The 17,500-nt window shown below is 37.6% G+C and overlaps 2 protein-coding genes across 2 annotated transcripts in view; one reads left to right on the forward strand and one right to left on the reverse strand.

Annotated features, from left to right (window-relative positions):
* Nucleotides 1-17,500, forward strand: part of LOC307137479 (uncharacterized protein) — an 890,992-nt gene that overhangs the window by 201,345 nt on the left and 672,147 nt on the right. The window lies entirely within an intron of this gene.
* The window catches only part of nr5a1b (nuclear receptor subfamily 5, group A, member 1b), a gene marked incomplete at both ends in the record, with an annotated part of 18,953 nt that continues 4,096 nt past the window's right edge, over nucleotides 2,644-17,500 (reverse strand). Inside the window, 3 exons of the mRNA XM_079834709.1 lie at nucleotides 2,644-2,897; nucleotides 4,369-4,516; nucleotides 4,611-4,730. Of these exons, the coding sequence (XP_079690835.1) occupies nucleotides 2,644-2,897; nucleotides 4,369-4,516; nucleotides 4,611-4,730 (522 nt within the window). The remainder of the gene's footprint in view (nucleotides 2,898-4,368; nucleotides 4,517-4,610; nucleotides 4,731-17,500) is intronic.

A 17,500-nucleotide genomic window follows, 5' to 3' on the forward strand; every position in this document is an offset into this window, starting at 1 on the left:
TTAAATATAAAAAATAAAAGGATTCCTCTCTGGAGAAGCGTTCAGTCTTTCCGCTTGCAAATTCCGCCATGTAAATAGCAAATCCACCATGGTGCGAGCGCAACTGGCTTTTAAAGGGAATGGGAGATGAGACTCTGATTGGTTTATTGCACGTTACGCCCAAAACACACCCATGACTCATTAAGAGAATAGGGACAACCCTTTTGGACCATGCGCTTCAGACCGTTAAAGTAGGGGCCCCTTGAGATTTTGGTAACACTTTACATAATACATTATAAAAGTATTTTAATGCTTTAATTATGCCTTATAATCCACCTTATAATGCATTGTATGGTCTCAAGAACAATTGTAACCAAGTTATAATACATTATAATACTTATGTTATGCCTTTAGAAAGTATAATGTATGACAACACTGTAATTTTTAAAAAATATTTATTGATTTGTTTTCACAACTTTTTTCAGATAATATAATATTTTGAGATTCTGTTGATGTAGCCAATCTGCTTCATTGTATTTACTCAAATTGTTTATTTCTATGAACTCAATTTTAAGTTTTTTTTTTACTTACTACTTACTTTTTTAAGTTAACTCTAATATATATATATTTTACAGTGAACCAATTTCAGATGTAACAAGGAATCGACAAATATAATAATGCATTTTAACTTTGGTTAACATTATTTATGTATGATATAATGCATTATAACGTATTTGATAATGCATTATGATAAAGTGTTACTGAGACATTTTTAAATGCTTTTACGTGTCTGGGCGGTTGCTAACAAGTGGCTAAATAGGAGGTTTGTCAGGGACATTAAACGTCATCAGTCGAACAGGAAAACCTAATTGTGTTTATAATCGTTCTCTTGCAAACTATTCTAACAAAAATTTTCAGGAAAGTGATTTTAAATCAAGACTGAAAAAGTTGCCAGAAGCTTCCCAACTAACAGGGAAAGCTCTCAGAACTTTGGCTAATGTGTCTCTCTAAGTTATGAACAAACGTTCATCCTGTAACGTTAATAGAATGCTCGTTCAAAGTCAATCTATAATGGAGGGCTCTGAGCTTGGTAATTGGCCCAAATGCAGACTATCTCAACCCTCCAACCCCCCCCCCCCCCCCCCCCCCCCCCCCCCCCACCCCCCCCCCCCCCCCCCAGGTATAGGAAGTAACCTAGTGAGTGAGAGGAGACGGGGTGGTGGAGGGACTCTGAAGACTGTAGAGAATCCTTTGGTGAGTTTGACTGTGATTTATATATGGCTTGCCTTCGTACTGATTGGGTAAATATGTTGATTACTGATTGTAGACAGCTGGTGACACTTGCGTTGCCTATTTTGACGTGTTCCTCCCGAACTACGTTAATAAATCATCATGTATAACAATATAAATAATCGTAAACGTTTTAGTTGGATATTTGTCCAACATTTTTTAAATATTACTACCTGTTTCAGAATGTTCAGAGAACATTTAAAAGTAAAGTTCCCATAATGTTTCCGAAATTATAAACAGAACATTCCCTTAACGTTCGTATAACCAAGATTGTTTTGAACGTTCAGGGAACATTCAGAAATAACGTTTTTATAACTTAATGGGAACGTTAGCAAAACATTCTTATATATTTGTGTTAGCTGGGTTCATGGCGTGATGTTAATAGTTATGTTTCCATCACTCTGTTTTCATGCGCATCATTTCGCATCAGAAACGAGTGATGGAAACACCAAATTTCGCAAAAAAATCCCTTAATTTTTACACTCACTTGAGGTGGTTTTTGACTTATGCGACAAAGAGTTTATGTGAATAATGGGAGACGGAAACGCATTTGCAGAGTAAATTCTGACGTAGCGAACATTAAACCCATGTGACTAATCGGCTGTTTCCGCTGATGGTGTTTTATTTACTGTTGGTTACCATCCGCTCAAATAACTTGATGGAAACGCACCTAATTTGTGTTTTTTTTGCGAACGTATTAAAGATTCGCTTCACGTTTGGATGGAAAGCCAGCCAATGTCATGCGACCGTGGTGTAGTTCATTTATAGCCAACGTTTAGCTTTCTACTTCTGACAATTGTATTTAAGCTTGTTCATTTCTGAAGATGAAGAACAAAGCCAGTAAGAATCCTAACTTTTGTTCGTCACAGAGCTTATTTTGTGCAATAACCCAAAAGCCAATGGAAAAATCCTAATGGGTTTTTGTCGAGGGAACCAGGGTGATGCGAACCTCAGGGCTGGCCAAAAAGAATATATCATCCCTGCAGCGCTCCTATACACATTAAAAATAAAGGTTCCAAAAGGGTTTTTGTCGTAGATGAACCATTTTTTGGTTCCCCAAAGAACCTTTCAGTGAACAGTTCTTAAAAGAGTGTAGGCCTAAAGAACATGTTTTCCACTATAAAGAAACTTTTGCGTAATGGAAAGTTTCCACGGATGTTAAAAGTTCTTCATGGAACCATGGATGCCAATAAAGAACCTTTATTTTTAAACACAGTCATTAACACTGACATCTCCCCTCGTCCTCTTTCAGAAACACAGTGGCATGGTTGATGAGGTTTTCTGTGTGCGAGAGATGACTGCTGCAAAACATGTAGTCGATAACAGCGTCGTCTGCGAAGGATTCAGGCTGTCGCGTGCGGGTGCGCGTTTGCGTCAGATGCAGGTTCTCTTGGCATGCAGCATTTCTATGAGGAGGTTGTTGCACGGCACCTCTCCGCTCAGGTGTTTGTAGCACAGGTAGTCTTCGGATTGCGCGCTCAGCGCTCTGAGCTCGGGGAGGCGCAGCAGAATCTGGCTAAACCTGTCCGGGAATTGCGGATACGCATACAGTGTGTACTCCAACAGCGCGGCGTTCACCTGCTCGTACACGCTCTCCACGTAAGGCTGGTTTTCCAACAGTTTCACATCTGCAGTTAGAGAGAGAGAGAGTCTCATTAAAGACGACATGAGTGGAAAATGGGTTTTCAAGCACTTTCTGAACGCGCACAAATACAAACACATGCACACACACACACATGCACAGCGCTCTCAGGCACTCTTATTATGAAAAGCAGTTTTTGTTGGAGCTAAATTGCTCTCACTTAAGGGAACGCGAACAATAAAGGAGCATTTTCTCCTGAAGCTGAGAAAGAGAGGGCCACGGCGGCACGGACCAATATGGGGTCAATCCATTAAACTTCTTTTGAGCCGGAGTCTCGCTATAGATGGCGTGTGTGCGTCTGCGAGTGGATACGGGGTCCGGCTCCCTGCCTTTGTAAACAGGAGCGATTCAGAAGGCTTTCATTTTAATTAAGCCCATTACCCAGTTACCACACGGCCCGCGCCACACAAAACACGCTGCCACTCACGGCAGAGCAGGGACAAATAGCCCGATACACGCGCCTCCTCGTTAGCGTGGATCAAAATCAATGCAATATTCATCTTTTGAGAAGTTAATTAGCCTCGGTCAAACCCCAGCGGGGGAAACATAGATACGCTCAATAAGACGCGGAGGACGGGGTGACGGTGCCACCGTGGTGGCTATGAAAATGTCTTTTATAAACTAGTTTACCATCAGCAGCAGCGAGGGAGAGAGACAGAGAAAGAGACGAAATTTCCCACCTCTTCCACAATAATACGGAGCCGTTTTGGTCTTTGGAATTAGTTAAGAAGTATAACTCATTAAAACACCTGAGCGGAACTTATTAAGGGAAACATTGAGGAAGTCAATGTTTTTTTTTGTTGAAATCCTAATGAAAAGCTGCTCAATAGACATAGGCTACTCTTTATTTACGATGCAAATCTTACTTCCCGATCATTTATGGAAAATAAGCAGCCAAAATAATCTGGGTTATGATGTCACAGTCACAACCATGAGCACATTAATAGACTACTGTTCAAAAAGTTTGTTTTTTTAAAGGCATTGATATTCAGCAAGGACACATTCAATTGATCAAAACTGACAGTAAAGACTTTTATGTTACATCCTAAAAAAAAGTATCACGGTTTCCTCAATTTTTTTTTGATAATAATCATAAATGTTTCTTGAGCATCAAATCAGCATATTAGAATGATTTCTGAAGGATCATGTGACACTGAAGACTGGAGGAATGATGCTGAAAATTCAGCTTTGTCATCAGAAATAAATTACATTTGAACAAATATTAAAATAGAAAACAGTTATTTTAAATTGTAATAATATTTCACAATATTACTGTTTTTACTGTATTTTTGATCAAATAAACGCAGGTGGGCATAAATGACTACTTTCAAAAAAATATATAAATCCCCAAATGTTTGAACAGTAGTGTATATGACTGTCCAATCACACAGCAGTTTACATGCAAAGACGTCAGCCAATCATATCAAAGCTAACAGTAATAGCATGTGCTGTCTCACCAGGGTTAAAGAGGATGAGGTATTTGAGACAGGCGGTTTCTCTGCGGTCCAGCTGAAGCTCTTGTAAACGATGCACCAGCTCCTGACCTCTCTGTATCATCCCGCTCAGAGTGACCCCTGCCTGGGCCAGCAAAGACGCGAGCTCAACCTGATCCACACACACACAAACAAACATGCTAAAGATCAACTGAGTGGATCCAATATGTGCATATGTCTATTATGAGTGTGTGTATGTGTGTTACCTCCTGTCCAGTAATGAGAAGCACACTGTCCTCTTTCCCATGATGCAACTGTCTGGCGATGTAGTCCAGCACTAGAAGCTCACTCCAGCAGTTATGCAGCAACTTCATCTGATCTCCCACCTGTGGAGCAGAGAGAACGTGAATAAATGGACATAACATTTACAAATATTTGTGTATATATACATTTACATTTTCATAAATTAATATTTAATACAATTCTGTTTATAATTTTTCTGGACTCTGCTTTAATGGTTAAATTAAATTTGACTGACTTTCATTCATCTTTGGAACACAAATGAAGATATTTTTAATGAAATCTGAAAGATTTCTGTCACTCCATTGACAGGCTAAGCAACTTCCACTGATGCTTCAAAAAATTCATAAAGAGATCGTAAAACTAATCAAGCTGTTTATTCCAAATTTTCTGAAGAGACTCGATCGCTTTATAAGATGAAGGAAAGTCTTACGGGTTTGGAACAATATTAGGCCGTGTGTCCACCAAAGCGTTTTTTCACGTATCCAATAGTTTTCAATGGGAGCACCGCGTTTTTAGAACGCCATGAGCATAACACGCTCAAGCGCTGAGCGTTCACCGTTTTTTACCATTCACTGAGAGTTGAAGAATGTTCAACTTTGATTAAAACGCAGCGCTCATCACTGTCACTTTTCACCCAGCCGTCCAATCACAGTGGAGGGGCGGGACAAGTACAACACAGACCAACCGCCACTTTCTGCTTGTACAATGTCAACAGATGAAAACAACAAACATAATCACGGAACAAAATAATTTAAAACAAGAGCCAGAGCAAATACTTTACATTGTATCTGCATTTTTATATAGAATCAATACAGAAACAGTTTCATAACTTAATTTTTTTAAGGATATTTAAATATACATGCAGTGAAGATAATGTATTAGTGCGTTGCCTGGACCACATTTCTGTGGCTATTAATGTTTAATATATATTTTTAATGAAAATGAACAGAGGCAGAGTGGTGTTTTATGACATATTTCTCCTCAAGCGCCTTAACGCCCGTCTATTTCGCATCAAATGCTTGAGTTATACGGGGCAATTTGCTGTGGACGCGCGAATGGATTCAAAATGTTCAAGCGTCCAACTAGACGCGGTAAACGCGATTTTGATGCTCTATTCACGTTTGGTGTGAACGCAGCATAATGGTGTGTTCACACCAGACGCGAATGAAGCGTTAAGCGCAAGTGATTTACATGTTAAGTCAATGCAAAGACGCGAATAGACATTCTGCGGCGCGATTTGTGCGAATGAGGCGGCACAAATGACGAGATTCGCGTGAATGACACGGCGCGAATTGAGCGTTTCGGACGTTTGACGCGCGAAACGCGTGATTCGACCGAATCGCACAAGTTGAAAAATCTGAACTTTGGCGGATATTCGCGCCGCGTTAACCAATCAGGAGCTTGCTCTAGTAGTGACAACAATGAGGACAAAATCATATGTGGATACCTGGAACTGTACGATACAACTTCATACTTTATAGAAACAGGAATAAAAAGGATCTTGAACTGTGAACGCACCATTAGACAGGAAAATAGTGCAACAGAATTTGATTTGGCTGTACAGCCGCTCTGGAGAAAAACGGTGATGTTATCCAGCTCATTTCAATTATTAAAATAGTGACAATGCGGGCAGATCAGTAATTTAGTTGAAAATTTCTTTGAATGTTAAGTTGAAAATGTAGTGTCCCCCAACTGAGCAAGCCAAGCCAAAGGCGACAGTGGCAAGGAACCAAAACGCCATCAGGTGGCACTCCACTGTGATTGGACGGCTGGGTGAAAAAGTGGCAGTGATGAGCGCTGTGTTTTGCTCAGAACATTCTTCAACTCTTGACGACCAGTAAAAAATGCTCAGCGCTTGGGCGTGAAATACTCGCTCATGCCATTATAAAAACGTGGCGCTCCCATTGAAAACAATTGAATACGCCAGCCAGCAGTGTGAAAAAAACGCTTTGGTCGTTAAATGTTCTCTTTTTTTAGGGTGAGTAAATGGCGACAGAATTGTCATTTTTGGATGAACTATCCCTTTAAGTGTTCTGACCTACTTTTGTTTTATTCATCCAAAATCTGACAAATTCCGTGACATTCTGCATTATACAATAAATACAAATTTTATGACTGGACACTTCCGTCCATGTTTTCTGCATCGCAGAAATCATAGAGCCCTAATTTAATGCAATGATATTGAATTTAAGACTTTCTGATCTGATTTAAGACATTTTTAAGACCCGCGGAAACCCTGTAAAATGTACAAATATTTGTGTAAATATTTCTATAAGTAGATTTTTATTTTTTAAATATTTTTTTTAATGAAATATAATTGCTCAGAAAACTTAGCTATATTTATTGTTATTTAATCTCATTTCATATTTATTTACAATTTACATTTGTTTATATTTATATATCACTTTATATAGAACATTATTTCATTTGTTTCATTTTTCATTTAATTTTTGTCATCTCTATAAATTCCTAAAATAAAAATGGAAACAAATGAGACAAAGATATAATAAAACGCTGTATAAATATAAAAGGGAAAAATACTATTTGATGAGAAATATTTTGTTGCCGTTTCTTTTATTGTTGCCAATTACGGCATATTTAAGCAAAAACTGTCGAGAAATTGTTGAAATCTCTTCTGAAACTCTAAAGGAGACAAACAGCAGAAGCCTTTAATGAGACTCCATTTGCTCTAGAGGAGAAACAAATGAGATATTAAGAAATCTTATATATGATTTTCTCTCCTGCTTTTCATTCTTTTATTTTGAAAGTTGAAAGTTAAAATACACACACACAGCCTCACCCCCACAAAATTTCCAGAAAGCTGCAATTTTTCCACCGCCAACACAATAGCATTGAGTTGCTGTATAAAAATGGAACAGAATGGACTGAACTGTCATTCAGGTTAGCAGAGCCGAGGATTCAGTGATTCAGTGTTCATTCAAAGATCCGCAGTAGCTGCCTGCTATAGTGCTTATTCACAGTCCAGTTTAATGGGTGTAATTGGATTGAATATAGATGATATTATTCTACAGAGACAACTTTCAGCTCAATTTTGCGAACGAGATTCGTGACCCAACAGAAGTCATCCGGGGCAGCACAATTAATTGCAGCCGAAACGCACTCTGTATTTTTTTAAAGCGCATAGAATTGGACGCTAGATCCATCACTCCCTTTATGCCACACTCCTGTTGCCATGACGAGAGATTGTACGGCACATTCTGCACACAGTGAAGGAAGCTGGAGTCTTGCATGAGCGTTTTTTTGTCTATCTGTGGCACACGGTGTATCTACAGCAACAGACAAAAACGCACAAGCAAGAGTTTTCTATGCAAATGGAGGAAAGCTATGAATGCGGGGGCGAATGTTATTAAACACTATTTCACCGTACTGTAAAGAAATCATTTCAAATCTAAGGAATGGCACAATTTCTGTACCCCAGAAATCAGCCGATTACTAGTCGCAAGCAAGTAGTGTTCTCAAATATAAAATCAAATGTCTTTATAGTTCACCCAAAAAGACGTCGTTACAAAGTCCATCTCACTACAGTGGTTCTACAATAACTTTATGGAGTGGCGAGAATAGTTTTTGTGCGCAAAAAAAACCTAAATAACGACTTATATAGTGATGACGATTTCAAAACACGGCATCATGAAGCTTCAAAGCGTTATAAATCAGTGAGTCGAATCATGATTCAGATCGCGTGTCAAACCGCCAAACTGCTGAAATTTGGCGATCCAAACTGCTGAATCGACTCACTGATTCATAACGCTTCGAAGCTTCATGATGCCGTGTTTTGAAATCGTCATCACTATATAAGTCGTTATTTAGGTTTTTTTGCGCATAAAAACTATTCTGGTCACTCCACAAAGTTATTTTAGAACCACTGTAGTGAGATGGACTTTGTAACAACGTCTTTAGTACCTTTTAAGGGTCTTGAGAGTGAACCGTGCATTGTGCCAATGGAGGCCTTTCAGAGCCATCAGATTTCAACTAAAATATCTTCATTTGTGTTCTGAAGATGAACGGAGGTCTTTCGGGTGTCGAACGACATGAGGGTAAGTAATTAATGACAGAATTTTCATTTTTGGGCGAACTAACCCTTTAAGGTGAAGTAGTCTAAAACTAATGAATGTTCTGTCTAGAATACAGCGACTGAAGTGCTTTTGAAGCAAGCTTTTTAACCTTCATGAATACACATAAAAACCCTTATATTTGACTTGAAGTGAGCTAGCAATGCTAGCTAAAGAATCAAAGTGTGATCAACCAACAGTATGATTACAGCACAATTAAAGTAGAAATAAGTTGAGAAATAACGTTCAGTCAACTTACAACTGCTACAGCAAAACTGGACAACCAAAAACAAAAAAAAAAATAGCAAAGGCCCATATTAAAATGAAGTATCCTTCTCATTAAAACGAAGCATTGTTACACAGACGGATACACACACACACACATACACAGATCCCCTGACCCCTGAAGGTGTGCTGTGGTATCTGGATGTTAGCAGCATATCCTTTAAGTCCTGTAAGTTGCGAGGTGGGGCCTCCATGGATCGGTTCGTTTGTTCAGCGCATCTCACAGATGCTCAATTGGATTGAGATCTGGGGAATTTGGAGGCCAAGTCAACCCCTAAAACTCATTGTTGTGCTCCTCAAACCATTCCTGAACCATTTTTGCTTTGTGGCAGGGCGTATTATCCTGCTGAAAGAGGACACAGCCACCAGGGAATACCGTTTCCATGAAAGGGTGTACATGGTCTGCAACAATGCTTTGGTAGGTGGTACATGTCAAAGTAACATCCACATGGATGGCAGGACCCGAGGTTTCCCAGCAGAACATTGCCCAAAGCATCACTGCCTCCCGCGGCTTGCCTTCTTCCCATAGTGCATTCTGGTGCCATGTGTTCCCCAAGTAAGTGACGCACTCACACCCGGCCATCCACGTGATGTAAAAGAAAGCGTGATTCATCAGACCAGGCCACCTTCTTCCATTACTCCGTAGTCCAGTTCTGATGCCCACGTGCCCACTGTTGGCACTTTCGGCGGAGGACAGGGGTCAGCATGAGCACCCTGACTGTACTGCGGCTATGCAGCCCCATACGCAACAAACTGCGATGCACTGTGTATTCTGACACCTTTCTATCAGAACCAGCATTAACTTCTTAAACAATTTGAGCTACAGTAGCTCGTCTGTTTGATCAGACCACACGGGCCAGCCTTCGTGCATCAATGAGCCTTGGCCACTCATGATGACCCTGTCGCCGGTTCACCACTGTTCCTTCCTTGGACCGCTTTTGATACATACTGACCACTGCAGACCGGAAACACCCCGCTGCAGTTTTGAAGATGCTCTGATCCAGTCGTCTAGCCATCACAATTTGGTTCTTATCAAACTCGCTCAAATCCTTACACTTGGCCATTTTTTTCTGATTCTAACACATCAACTTTGAGGACAAAATGTTCACTTGCTGCCTAATATATGCCACCCACTAACAGGTGCCGTGATGATGTGATAATCAGTGTTATTCACTTCACCTGTCGGTGGTCATAATGTTATGCCTGATTGGTGTATACATTTATAGTATAAAAACACACGCTTTTATGTTAATAAATAATAAAATAATAAATAAATTGTACTGAGTACTACAATAATAAACTTCCCTTTTGAATACTGGACTTGCAACTTACTACCATTAGTGTGCTAGCGTTTTTCAGTCTGTCCTCAGCGGCATCACTATAAGTGCTGTGTGAGGCCGCTTTTGGAGAGTGTCAAATGCCCTTGGCACCCCAGTGTGGGCTATTATACGGGACAGAGAAAAAGCTTTGCTCTGAAAAGATTATGAGTAAAACAAGACCCTTGTCCATTTCTCAGTAGCTGTTGACTCTGAAATCGCACACAGACGCATACACATTCACGTCCACACTTGAACACCACAACACTTCCCTGTCAGCGCTTTATATATTTTGTAACCCTCATTTATCAGAGAAAATACCTGCCCGCTGCCCCAGACTTCCACAACACATGCTTTATTCGTGTAGCTATTTCTCTCTCCGTTGTATCTTTGTGGAATAAACCCGCCTCTTTTTGAGTCGAAGGAATTTGGGATTTTGACCCAGAAGGACACACATATCCAGCTGTGTGCATGAGGACGTAAAAATCTCAAACAGACATTCAGAATGCAGTTTACTGCTTATTACTCAATATACACTGTACTACTAGATTTCAAGTCAAATTACTGTACCTTTTGCAAACCTTTTCTGTAATGTATGTGTTGTATTTCCAAATGAAAAATTCCCATCGAGAACTGATTTCATTTATGAAAACTGGGATTTCCATAGCAGAATAGCAAATGTGAGTTTGCTAAAACAATATTTAAACAGCTATTTGACTATTAGGTAATATAAACAGATACAATACATGCTTTAATAAAATTAATATGCTCATATTTCATTTCTACTCAAAGCTGTTCACATCCTCGGAATTAAGCATTACTATGGCAACACTATCAATGCATAAATTAATCTGCTGCAGTCAGGTAGTACAGCGGTCACGTGGTCGGAGCTCTCAGAAAACTCCCAGTTTACAAGTTGTAATTACGAGTTCTACGAATACAAGAACGCCAAGTCAGAATCTTGGGTAGTTACTAGGCGAACGTACCTTTAGAATGAGTCCTGAAGGATCATGTGCACTGTAAAAAAAATCCCCGTAAAATTAACGGGGAAAAAAAACGGCAGAACTTTACCGTAAAAAATATGGTAGCAACGGGACAGCACTTAGTTTACTGTCTATTGTACAGTTCAAAGCCGTATAATTTAAAGGTTTATGTTGTAATAATTACATGTACAGTATAAAAATGTACGTTACATTTGCGGTAAAAAACAAACATATTTCATTAACTGAAATAATGTTATATTACCAACCTATTGAAATACTAATATCTGTTATGTACCTTACATACTGACAGCCACCAATCACAGATGTGATGAGAGTCACATGATGAATCACACAACCTGATCTCACACAATACTAATATATAGAAGGTGCACAGTGTCATTCACACTAAACACCATCATCATAACACACGTTCGATTTTAAAAATGCAAAAAACATAAACATAAAACCCTAATGTACATAAATGATTATAAAAAACTGAGAAGAAACATAGTTATTTCAATGAAAATACATCAAATGTGAAGTGTCACGCATGGGAATTCTGGGAATGTCAATTTACGGTTTTTCACTGTAAATTACACAACGACTTGTTCTTTTTCACTTCCAAAAACTGTAAATTTAACGGTATTTTACTGATTTTTTTTAATTAAATGTAAGGTTAGATCTATTACAGCTATTCACCATATATAGTACAGAAACTTTCTGATAACCAATTAACTGTTTTTCACTTTAGCATTTTTACAGTCTTTTACCGTTAAAATCACGATAATTTTTTACAGTGAAGACTGGAGTAATGATACTAAAAATTCAGCTTCGCCATCACATGAATGAATTACATTTTAAAATATATTCAAATAAACAGTCATTTTTAATTTTGTAATAATATTTCACAGTATAACTGTTTTATTATATTTTTGATCAGATTTTTGAACCGACCGTAAATTGTTAATGAAATGTAAGTCATCAGTGTATTGCAGACACACAAATAAAAGTTTATACTGTAAACTGTTTGCAATAGTACGCTTTTCTGAACACAGAGTGCATGGCGGTAGTGAGATGCACACAAACCATCCGAAACATTTTTCAAACTGTCACACACACACACACACACACACACACACACACACACACACACACACACACACACACACACACACACACACACACACACACACACACACACACACACACACACACACACACACACACACAAACACACACACACTAATGTTGTGTTTTCATGTTTTTCATGTTTTCATAGACATAATGATTTTTATACTGTACAATATTCTATTCCCCTAACCCTAACCCTAAATCTGCCCATCACACAAAACCTTCTACAGTTTTACATTTTCAAAAAACATAATTAATTATGATTTATAAGCTGTTTTCCTCATGGCAACCAAAAATGTAGGGTTTAGGATACAGACACACACACACACACACACACACACACACACAAACACACACACACACACACACACACACACACACACACACACACACACACACACACACACACACACACACACACACACACACACACACACACACACACACACACACACACACACACACACACACACACACACACACACACACACACACACACACAAACTGAATGAGGTCTGCATATATTTGTCTTCAGAGGGTAAATAAACTAACAGTTCACATCCGGCGTGTGTGTGGGTGTGACGTGTGTATGAACACACCTGTTCAGGTAACAGTGTGAGGTGGAAACTGTCCATCAGCACAGACAGAGGAAGTGATGATGGTATTAGTGCTGTATCCTGTCTCAGTGTGTTTAGAGTCAGTCGTGTCATATCGCTTACAGAAACTATCATAGCTTACATAAATATTGTACTTTAGACCTATATTAAAGTAGCTAAAATAGCAGAAATTAGGGTCCAATTCTCACTATTAATTACCTATTAACTACGACTTTTGCCTCCATAAACTCCTAATAACTGCTTATTAATAATTAGTAAGGTAGTTGTTTAGGCTTTGAGTAGGATTAAGGGATGTAGAATATGGTCATGCAGAATAAGGCATTAATATGTGCTTTATAAGTACTAATAAACAGCCAATATCCATGCATGCTAATAAGTAACTTTAATAGTGAGAACTGGACCCTAATCTAAAGTGTTGCCATAGTAATACAAGTTCTTTGTCGTAGTAAATGATAATAACCCTGCACCACAGAATGTTTTTGTTAAAATAAGAAATTAATATTAATTCTGAAACAATGGTCCCTCTTTACAACACCATGAGAGAACAGACTAAAATATGGAATATTTGTCCTCTGAAAAGTGTATTTTGCCTAAAAATGGCAGGCAAGAACACCGACAAGCAAATATTAAAAGACAATAATTATGGGCAATCCTCTGAGCCAGAAACATCATCTCCAGACCTGTAGTTGGCAGACTAAATCAAACAGATGGACCACAGAAGCACACTTACGTGATTTATGATTTTGCAGAGTATCATAGTCCGTGTGTGTGTGTGTGTGTGTGTGTGTTTGTTTGTTTTTGTGATTTATGAGGACACAAATTTGTATAATTACACTGGTATTACACTGGTATTACGACGTAAACATGAAATGTCCTCATATTTAAAATAGCTTTAAAACATACTAAACAATGTTTTATTAAAAATGTAAAAATGACCATATCGTACATATTTGTACGAGGTGGCTAAGTCATACGAATACGTACGACCTCACTCGAATGCATTTGTAGGATTTGTCTAAACCAGTGACGGGCAGATTTAGGGGCGGGGTTTGAGGGGGTCATTCGTACGAAATCATTAGCAGTCATTTTAGCAGAAATCGTTCGAATTCATATAGTGAAAGATTCTTCAAAGGTGTAGGTTTTGTCTTTTCATTGTGTACTTTGGAGATTAAAAGGCATCTTGATGTCATTTTAGGCTCTTCAGATCAGAGTAATGCTTTCTAAAGAAATAAAAAAGGTCTGTAAAAAGATTTTCTTATAACGGAATAATAAAAAAAATAGTCTGTTTCTAATAGGACTCTTTATTTTTAGAAATGAATAATAGTCAAATGAGCAAAACCACTATTTTCTGGAGGAATCTGATGAATTAAAATGAGAGAGACTTGTTGAATAAGAAAAACCTTCAGATGCGTAGGCCAGACTGAACACACGGACACTGCAGCATTCACATTCTCCCCTTATCTGGAGTGGAATGCTGTTGCTAACCCCCACACACGCACACGCACACACACACACACACGCACGTCTGGTTTACCATCTTTGTGGGGACTCTCCATAGAAGTAATAGTTTTTATACTGTCCAAACTGTATATTCTCTCCCCTTACACTTACCCTACCCCTAAATGGAGTCCCCATGAGTCTCTGTGCATTCAGGTTGAATTCCCCACCGGGAAAGAAAAAAATTAACGCACACACAAACACACTGGTTTTCATGTTCCATAGACATAATCATTTTTATACTGTCCAAACTGTCTCCTTACACCTACCCATCACCGAAAACAGTAATTTTACATTTTCAAAACACTTCATTTAGTGTGATTTATAAACTGTTTTCCTCAAGGGGACAAAAATGAATGTCCCAATAAGGTGAATGTCCCAATAACCACATTTTTAAGGTGACAAAATTTGGTCACCATAATGAAGGGAATACCACACACACACACACACACACACACACACACACAATATACATAGTAACACTGGTCGTTATTCACGCACACACACACACACACACACACACACACACAAACAATATAGCCATTATTCTTACAAACACACGGACACTACTCTGCGAAATCACACACACATAATTGTGTAACCTTCTCAAAACACACAGACACACACACACACAAATAGAGATAAAATGGAGGTAAGAAACAGAGGCTTGGAAAACAATAGGAAGGCCAAAGTAAAATATGAATTATTATTATTAAAATGTAAAATAAGAAAAAAGGCAAAGAGAAACACATGGACCTATTGCATTGAAATAGCAGGATTAAAATCACCAGAAATTTTCAGTTTCTAAAAAATACAAGACAAAATAAGCAACGCAATGCTTCTGAATTTGATTTATAATAATTGTTAGTGTCTGCACCAGAGAGGACTGGATTTTGTGTGTGTGTGTGTGTGTGTGTGTGTGTGTGTGTGTGTGTGTGTGTGTGTGTGTGTGTGTGTGTGTGTGTTTGAAATGCTGTAATGTATCATTGTGTGTGTGATGCATTGTCAGCAAGGTTTGGAAACACTACAGAGAGCGTCAGGAGCTCATAATGGACAAAAGAAAGGAGTGTATCCTCTATTTCCTTAAAGACAACAAACACGTTTATTTAAAGAGCTCTTCAGGACCCCCAAAACTCAAGTGTTTTATTTAAAGACCCCTCAATGCCTCGGGTTATAATGGACACGATATAGCCAGAGCGTTCCATTTTATGACGCATTTAATCTCCAGAAAAAGTTAATGAACCTTCTGAGGTGAATCCGAAATATATCTCAGCACTTCGGATTATCAATAAATCCAAACGTCCACAATCATTACAATTTAAATATGGAAGAAATGACCCCTCTTTGAGTCAGATGATGGTAACAGAGGACTGATAAATCGCCAGCGAGTAAGTCATGCTACAGGTTTAAAAATCTTGTGATGTCAAATAAATGCTATAAATTCAGTTCAAAATCCAGTATGAACTCCCAAAAGTAGATATTTTAAATTATGTGATATCACAATATTTTAATTTGGTATACCACTTTGGTATAATTTGGTAACTGCAACTACACATATTGTTCAAAAGTTTGGGGTCAGTCATTTTTTTAAAGAAAGTAATACTTTTATTCAATAAGGAAGCATTAATCAGAACTGACAGTAAAGACATTTATAATGTCTCACAAATTATATCCAAAAAAAAATGAATGCTCTTCTTTCTATTCATCAAAGAATCCTGCAAAAAATGTACCATGGTTTCCACAAAAATTATTGCGCAGCACAACGGTTTTCAACATTGATAATAATAATAAATGTTTCTTGAGCATTAATATATTAATTATATCAGCATATTAGAATGATTTGTGAAGGATCATGTGACACTGAAGACTGGAGGAATGATGCTGAAAATTCAGCTTTGATCACAGGAATAAATTACATTTTAAAATACATTAGCAAACAGTTATTATAAATTGTAAAAATATTTCACAATAATCTGATTTTACTGCACTGTAAAAAAAAATATAGGATCAATAAGTTATGAAAAGATGTTTTAAGTTAATTTAACTCAAAATCAAAATAAGTTAAGCAATTTCAACTTTTTAATTTAAGTTATACAAGATTCAATTTAAAATTGTAAGTCAGTTGAATGTAAATTGTAATATAGAGAGTTGAAATTACTTGTACACTGTAAAAACATATTGTTGGTTTAACTTAAAAAAGTAAGTAACCTGCACAATCCAAGTTGGGTTGAAAATGGACTAACCCAGCAATTGGGTTATTTTAAGCAAACATTTAACCCAACCGCTGGGTTAAAACGACCCATTCACTGGGTTAAAACAACCCATTCATTGGGTTAAAACAACCCAATTGCTGGGTTAGTCCATTTTCAACCCAACTTGGGTTGTTTTTAACAGAACATTTTTTAGAGTGTGGTTGCCTTAAAATGTTGAGTTCATTGAAATTAAAAAATTGAGTTAATACAATGAAGGAAATTGGTTTAATAAATAGAAACTCAAAATATTATTGTATCTGAACCACATAAATAGAAAATGTGATAAATCATGAAAATTACAAATAAAACACACAATTACGCAATATGCTTACAAAATCTTTTAATAATATTTGAATAAATGGTGATGTCGATTCTCAAATGTTCATTGTATTAACTCAAATTTTTAAGGCAACCAGGTAACTTACTTTTTAAATATTTTTTTTACAGTGTACTTTTAAGTTGTTTTAACTTAAAAATGTAAGGCAGCAACTGAACTTAAGGTTTTAAGTTGAAATAGATTGACATTTTTTCCAGTGTGTATTTTTGATCAAATAAATCCAGCCTTCACTGGATGATCAATAAGTTATGACAGCATGTGTTTTTAAATTGCTTTAACTCATCAAAATAAGTGACGCACATTTTTTATAAGTTATACAAGATTCAACTCATTTAAAGTCAGTTCAAATGTATATAGCAACTTTT

The sequence above is a fragment of the Gobio gobio genome (genome assembly GCF_949357685.1).
Source record: "Gobio gobio genome assembly, chromosome: 14".
NCBI classification, from domain to species: Eukaryota; Metazoa; Chordata; class Actinopteri; order Cypriniformes; family Gobionidae; genus Gobio; species Gobio gobio.